At 36.3% G+C, this 8253-nt stretch overlaps 1 protein-coding gene and 1 long non-coding RNA gene across 4 annotated transcripts in view; one reads left to right on the forward strand and one right to left on the reverse strand.

Moving 5' to 3' along the window:
* Nucleotides 1-4505, forward strand: part of LOC149132527 (uncharacterized) — a 37006-nt gene extending 32501 nt beyond the window's left edge. For both annotated transcript variants that reach the window (XR_016244495.1, XR_016244496.1), the window contains one exon: nt 201-4505. This is a non-coding gene — a long non-coding RNA (uncharacterized LOC149132527). The remainder of the gene's footprint in view (nt 1-200) is intronic.
* Nucleotides 4506-5542: 1037 nt separating this feature from the next.
* LOC106870817 (integrator complex subunit 14) overlaps nt 5543-8253 on the reverse strand; it is a 63871-nt gene continuing 61160 nt past the window's right edge. For both annotated transcript variants that reach the window (XM_089363937.1, XM_014917037.3), the window contains exon 10: nt 5543-5950. In XM_089363937.1, the coding sequence (XP_089220063.1) occupies nt 5726-5950 (225 nt within the window). In that variant the 3' untranslated portion in view covers nt 5543-5725. The remainder of the gene's footprint in view (nt 5951-8253) is intronic.

The raw sequence follows: 8253 nt of genomic DNA on the forward strand, positions 1-8253 counted from the left end.
TGGACCAGTATTTTATGTATGCATAGAGTTAGTCATATTGATATAGCTTCAGGAATGCTTGTTAGTTAATTTTTAAAGTTATCAAATTTGATGAGGATTTCAAAAAAACTATTTATGTTAGAAATGAGTTTTGACAATGTATCATGCAAGAAATGTAAGCTTCACATTCTACAGTGTTATCCATTTCTTTATTTTTGTAGGATTGACTTCTGAACAAATACTGTGTTATAACTACATATATATAGTTATATATATATCTATATGTCTGGAGAAAATTGTTACGCGTGTTCTTCCCAAATGGCTAATCCTGCTGAACTGAATATGGCTCTTGAGCCAGTTAATTCTGGAAGTAGTTCAGAATCTAGTCCAGATGTCAACATATATGACCACTGTGGACAGATTCTTCGTCTCTTGGGCGACAGTTTTTATTGGATGACCTGTGGCAGAAAACTTCAGTTGATTGCCGACAAATTTTATTGTGTACAGATATTACTTCGCTTAACATTGCAAGATGCCATGCCCTATTCACCCATTTAAGTATGGCTGTGAAATTTTTTTTAAGACTTGGCTGTTAGGGCATTTGGTTTTTTGGGGGGGCGGTGGTGGGGGGGGGGTCAATTAAAAAAAAAAATTCTTTTTGATATTTTTTTATCATTACAGTGTGAGAGAAAGAATCTTTCTCTGAGATGGTCTCCTGTTTTTAATACCTAAGTATTTATGTATACTTAAAATTAATTTAAGAAAAAATTTCTGATATCCCTTCATTGGGGATCAGTGCTTTTTCTTTTTTTTTTTTTGGTTTTGTTTTTTTTTTTTTTGGATGAAAATATTTTTAATAGTGATATTCACTATTTAAAGTATGTAAATATGTGTAGCTCATCACCTATTTAATCACACTTTAATATTTTTACCGCTACCAAGGTGGTAAGCTGGTAGAATCGTTTGCACACCAGGCAGAATCCTTGGCAACATTTTGTCCGGCTTTACATTCTGAATCCAAATTTCACCAGGGTCAACTTTGCCTTTCATCCTTTCGGGGTCGATAAAATAAGTACCAGTTGAGTACTGGGGTCGATGTAATCGACTTAGCCCCCTCCTCCAAAATTGCTGGCCTTGTGCCAAAATTTGAAACCAATATTGTTACCTCTATCTACTACTACCTTGCTTACTGGTAGATTATTATTAATTGAAACAACTATATTTTGCGTGTAGACTCAATAAAATACCATATATGATATTGAAATTACAAAAATGTTGTATGAAACATATGTAAACCAAGCTCATTTAATATTATCATACATAAATTTACATGTAACATCTTTTCTGTGTGAAGGCTTCTGCCTCTAATTGTTATGTACAATGGCTCTGCCACTAAAATTGTTACTAATGAGATTGTTGGTTAAATTAGTTTAAGATGCTTATACACATTAGCTGAAAATCATTGCCTTGTCAAATTGTTTTTAAGGGCAATTTTGTTGCTGAAATATTGCATCCTGTGAATATTTGATCAACAGGAGAAATGATACGCAATGCTAATTTATTAAACCTTTTCTATTTTACTGTCCTGTGATATCTCTAATTTATTATTTGTATTTATTTTTAGTCATGCTTTTTTTTTATATTTTATTTAAGTATTTCAATTCTGAGCTGCTGCTAACCTTCACATAAAATGATTTTATCTTGCACCAGTAAACTGTTTACATTTTTGCAGCAGTTCAACCACTAGGTTCGCCACCCCTTCCTCCAACGAATACCATATACTTGGTATGAAAGCTTTCAGTAATAAGTTGTAGTATCTCTTCCCAAAACACTTGTAACAAAGCTAAAATAGTCCCTGCTGCCTCTGAACAGAATATTCCCCATCCACCCCACTGACCTTTTACTGCTTTTCTTTCCCCACTCTGTCTCTTAAAAGCACTTACTAAATCATATTAGTCAGTCTTCCTTTTCTGTAACTTAATTTTTTTTAAAATCTTTAAAATGTTTATTAAAACCACTTCTATTGGTCGTTTCCCATTTTATCATCATTTAAAAACATATAAGATGTACTTGTTTATTGCCTTGACAGTGTTTACCGTTAGAAAAAAAAAAACAACCCAAAACAATTCACCACCTTGGGTTGAAAAGTTGGGCATGCTGGGAAACCTCTCTAATGGCTATTGAGGCACGCCAGCACGCTTGTAGCGTTGCCATGGGTGAAGACAAGGCTGATGCACTGAAGCATGATTTCCCATGTGTTTGTTACGAACACTGATCTCACCAATTTCACTGTCATTGTTGTTCTTCTAACTAGGAAGAAAAAGGAAGCACAAGTATTGATTGTCCCCTACTCATATAGATTACTCGAACCAACGAACCAGCCAAGCACCAACACTTTCACTGAAAAGAATTGAGTCACTGGGCTTGTCATACAGTAATTCTCATGGCCAAGCAATGCTTGGAGTGGACTCCTGCTCTAGCCTTCTGTGAGCTTTGCATTGTGTGTTGCCTTAAAATGGTTATCTAAGAGAAATTACAAACTAGTCTAACTTCATTATAGAGTGGTAGACATTAAGAATGTTCAACCAGTAAATATTTATTCTACCAGCCCTAGTTTCTTCCAAATATATTATGAAAATAACAAATACAAGCCACATATTTCATATTCATTTTTTACATCTTGGTCTGGACGAGGCAGCTGGCTGAAATGTTTTAAAAGTGTTCCATGTCTAAAAGCATATCCTAAATACTTTTTATTGTTATTATTTATTGTTCTTATCATTAGGGCAGTGAACGGCGGTGAGTTGGCAGAATTGTTAGCATGCCAAAATGATTAGTAGTATTTTGTTTATCTTTATGTTCTGAGTTCAAATTCTGCTGAGGTCAACTTTGCCTTCCATCCTCTAGGAGTTGATGAAATAAATACCAGTTGAACACTGGGTCAATAAAATTGACTTATCTTGTCCCCTGAAAATGCTGGTCCTGTGCCAAAATTTGAAACCATTATTATTAGGGCATTGAGTTTGCAGAATCAATAGAGCATCAGAAAAATGGTTCTGGTCTTTTAAGTTCTGTCTTCAAGTCTTTCTGCAATTAACTTCACCTTTCAACCGTCCAAGGTTGAAAAAATATAGCACTAGCCAAACACTGAAGTTGATCTGATCAACTAATCCCTCCCCTCAAAACTAATGGCCTTATGCCTACATCAGAAACTACTATTGCCAGTGTGGGAGACTGACAGAGCCATAAACATGTCAGATTAAATACGTAGCAGTGTTTGTTCTGACTCTTTACATTCAGGGTTCAAATCCCACAAAGGTCAAGCTTTATCTTTCATCCCTCTGGGGTTGATGTGACTGTTTCTCTCCCCTAAAAAATTGATAACCTTGTTTCTAAATTAGAAACATTTGATATAACCAATAATAAGGATTAGCAATGGCCAAATTCGTAGTGTGTCCAAGAAACACTTCTTTGCAGTATTTAGTTAATGTCTCTTCATGTTCCCAGTTCAACTCCAGTCAATGAAATAAGCATCAGTCAAGTATTGATTTTTTTTGTTGTTGTCTAAAGCTGCCCCAAAATTTGGGATCCAGTATCTGTGTTAGAAATCATAATTATAATCCTAATTATGTTTGTTCCTTGTATTTAACTTGTTCACAATAAACAAAAAAAAAAAAATTTTAACTCTCTCAAACGTGTAGCTTAATTTGGATTAATTCTGAGATTTTATTTCAATAGCTTTTTCCCCCACAGCCAAATATGACATGTCTATGCCTGTTTTTGTTTTAATGTTTTTTTACATTCTAAGAAGTTTGGAAGATATGTTAATTGTTCATCTGTCAAAACTTTTCACTTATTAACATAGGGCACAGGCATGGCCGTGTGGTTAGTAACTTTGCTTTGCAACGGCATCAGCTCTTTTAGACAACTGTCTTCTGACACAGCCTTGAGAGTGATCTCTGGTTTGACAGAAGTTGTATCGAATTCTGCTGGAGTGATCATTCATTTTAATCCGTCTTTTGGTGTTAACTAACTCCACCACCTGACCCATGGTTACCTGTTAGTAGCGTTTACTATGTTGTAAGCATTTGGGTCAGGTTTCCAATTCAAGGAAAACTTTTCTATTTACTCCTCTGATTGTCATTAATAAAAAAAAATTAAAATAAACAAATAAATAAAAAAAATAAAGATAAGAACCCTTCCCCCAAATTCACTTGGAAGTTTTTGTTACTTTTAAAAGAGCAGCCAAAAAATAAAGAATGAATCAGAACAATATCTTATTGGTTCCAAATCCTTATTGACATAAGGCTGGAGAAAACAGTATGCATTTTTTTTTTTTGCTTTATGCATACGGTTTGTGTTGCAGTACCATACCAACAATTCCACCCAATCATTGTGAGAAGGCACTTGTAAGATGGGAATTCTTGTCACCTCATTTTTCTTTACATGTTCCTATCTGTTATTTGCTGCTGCATCAAACTATTCATTCATGAAAACAAATTTTCTAAATAAACAATTAAAAACCACTCTTGTTGCTTTGAATTTTTTTTCTTTTCTATTTTTGTGATATGGTGTAGGCGCAATGGCCCAGTGGTTAGGGCAGTGGCCTCGCAGTCAAAGGATTGCGGTTTCAATTCCCAGAGCGGGCATTGTGAATGTTTATTGTGCGAAAACACCTAAAGCTCCACGAGGCTCCAGCAGGAGATAGTGGCGAACCCTGCTGTACTCTTTCACCACAACTTTATCTCACTCTTACTTCCTGTTTCTGTTATGCCTGTAATTCAAAGGGTCAGCTTTGTCACACTGTGTCACGCTGAATATCCCCGAGAACTACGTTAAGGGTACACGTGTCTGTGGAATGCTCAGCGACTTGCACGTTAATTTCTCGTGCAGGCTGTTCTGTTGATTGGATCAACTGAGCCTGGACATTGGTCAGTTCATGAGGGACTTCTCTACTGCATCTGTTCAAAAGGCCGACCTTATGAAGGTATCGATTGATAGTGCTTTGTGAAGGACCAAGTTCTGCCAATAGTGTATGAGTGCTTGTGCCATTTCAAGTAAGGTCTCATTTTCCACAACAGAAAGTCTCCCTGACCTTGGTTTTTTTTTTTTTTTTTTTTTGAGGTTGATGTTACCTTCCTTGAGACATCTGAACCAATTTGTGCCATATGTTTGCCCACAGTCCCTGGGCCTTCTAAGACATTAGTTTCTTTTGCCACTGCTGTTGCATCCAGCCCTTTTTTTCACAGGTAATGCAAAATGGCTATAATTGCAATTTTTTTCGTTACTCATTATCAATTAGAAAATAAAGAATGAACAATGATTGGACAAGTTGAATTAAATTAACGATATAACATGGAGATATAAGCTGTGAAAAAAAAAAAAAAAAAAAATTTGACTCAACTTAGTATTTCTATAATGTAGTTTTAGATATACACTATGCCTGAAAATTAGATGGGATGGTCACAACTGGAATAATAGGATTGAATTAATTATGGTTGACGAGGTGTTGATGCCATTGCTGCCGATCTAGCTGAAATAACAAAAAAGATTTTAAAATATCTTAAAAGAAAACTAAATATTTTATTGATAAACTCGAATGTGAATGAGTGAATGGAAAAATGGCTGGAAAATGGAATTTGTTTTTTTGAAATTTAATTTTTTTAATGTGTTTTTTTAATTATCTTCAAATGATGAGTGATGACTTTAGTTCAGTAACTCCTCTTCTGTGTCTGTCTTATTTCATTTAATCATCATTGCTGAAGTTAGTGCGCAGAGGTACAATAGCTTGTGAGACATCTTTAGCCATTTCTGACTGCAGGCTATTGGCTGCATGAGAAAGTTGAAGTGCAGCGTCAGGATGTGCAGTGCCAGGTAACAGTGTGCACTCTCGCTCTAACATCAATGCCATTGCATCAAGAAGCTCAAGGAATCCAAATGAAAGGGCAGCTCGTCTCAGACGATTCAACTCCTGAAAATGAAATTACAATAAGTGAAAATATTCTAATAAAAAGGAAAAAAAAAAACAAAATGAAATCCGTTAAGCTTATTTCTTGCAAGTGCACAATTAATATATTCTTCTTGTTTTTAATTTAATTTTTCCTTTTACAACTATTTTACTACATTAAACATGGGTTGAGTGGTTCTGAAAATTTAGACATTTGTCAGGAACACATACCTAGCAATTGAATCTCCTTCATAAAGCTTAACTGTTCAACCTGAAAGTAAGAATATTTCCACATGATACTGATGTGTGCTGTGCCTCCCCATGTCTCACAAAAGCCAGTCATGTTTGAAATCAAGTTTTGAAGTCACTTTTAGATCAGCTATCCGGCACTTTAACTATTCTGAATGTCTGAAGCTTATTCTTACAAGACAAAGGGCTTAAAATGTGTGGTTTCAATATCTACGATGGTAAGAAGGGATTCTTTTGTTGTCTTGTCAATATATTTCTGTAAAAAATATACTGCCTTTGGTTTAATTAATTTTGAAAATATTCAAGAATTTATAAAAATAACTTAACCATTAAAAGGATAAAGACGCTCTTTGGTCAAGAATGTCCATGGGATTGCACCTAGAAAGTAAACCCTCTGAGGCACAAGTCCAGGCAAGATTGTTAATAGAAGACCAACAATCTCCCATTCATATCAGTCTCCCGTCTCCACACCACCGATCTTATCCAAAGGGAAGGCAAAGGCTGATACAGCTTGGCACCATTCAGATGAGGAATATATACACCATAAAACCGACCCTTATGAGCTAGTATGACTCAAGAATGTAACTCTACTTTGCTTTTTTCAAGTCATCTCTATTACCCTCTCGAATAAGTTCCCACTCAACGTGTTATTGTTCCTAGGTAAAGTGATCTGTTCATTTGATATTTTTCTGTGTTTGTGAGTGTATGTGTACTGTTACAAGTATGTTTTACTTGGGAAGAAAAAATAGTGGATTTCGTTTGTTGCCAGTGCCCCTGGACTGGCTCTTGTGCAGGTGGCACATAAAATACACCATTTTGAGTGTGGCTGTTGCCAGTACCACCTGACTGGCCTTTGTAGGATTTTCGAGCGAGATCGTTGCCAGTGCCCCCGGACTGGCTCTTGTGCGGGTGGCACATAAAATACACCATTCTGAGCATGGCCGTTGCCAGTACCGCCTGACTAGCCTTCGTAGGATTTTCGAGCGAGATCGTTGCCAGTGCCCCCGGACTGGCTCCTGTGCAGGTGGCACATAAAATACACCATTCTGAGCGTGGCCGTTGTCAGTACCGCCTGACTGGCCTTCGTGCGGGTGACACGTAAAAGCACCCACTACACTCTCTGAGTGGTTGGCGTTAGGAAGGGCATCCAGCTGTAGAATCTCTGCGAAATCAGATTGGAGCCTGGTGTTGCCATCCGGTTTCACCAGTCCTCAGTCAAATCGTCCAACCCATGCTAGCATGGAAAGCGGACGTTAAACGATGATGATGATGATTGTCACTCAAGTTTATATGATATACACAACAGATTTGTTATTTTCGCTCTCACCCATGGCCAATCTTCCTCAAAATTTACTGACAATGTCTGTATTATTATGATACAGTCATGCTTTACCTGTTTAAATTTTCACACACTCTAAAGAATATCAAAACAATTTTTTTTGTCTACAGACCTACATATCAACTGAACTATGTTCAATTCCTCCTATCACACTTACGTACACACAAAGTCCAAGGACAACAAGAGAATGTTTGTCATGTATTTCTATAGATGTTATCAGTTAAGTACGTTAACAACAGCTGGCTGCACGCATCACAGTAACGAACCAAACAGGAATTCTCTCTTTTGTAGCTCAACTTTCTAGAAGTAGCAGCTAAACTGCCTTCAAGCTAACCCCCATCATCTTAAAAAAAAAAAAGAAGAAAGCACATACTGGATAGTGTAGTCCTGAGTAGACTATGTGTGAAGAAATGCTTTAAAAGTGAGAATACAGGATGGTTGTGGCTGGAATACCTTTAATCAATAGGACTGTTTTATCAGAGTTGATTTAGGATTTAAACAGCAGCAACAATTACACAGGTAAAAATATAGGTCATGTAAGTCTTACTGGTGTCTCTCTCTTACTGATAGACAAACTGCCCCTCACCTTAGGGTCCAATATTTTTTGGACTACTACAATATACAATCTCCTTTGATAATATAAAAAGGATTAATGTCATCATGACATACCAAGGTCCATTCATTATTACATCGACTGCATTGACAAAATGTCAATTTTTAAAAACTTAAACATAAATAT

This window comes from Octopus bimaculoides, chromosome 15 (assembly GCF_046866305.1).
Source record: "Octopus bimaculoides isolate indiv1 chromosome 15, ASM4686630v1, whole genome shotgun sequence".
Taxonomy (NCBI): Eukaryota; Metazoa; Mollusca; class Cephalopoda; order Octopoda; family Octopodidae; genus Octopus; species Octopus bimaculoides.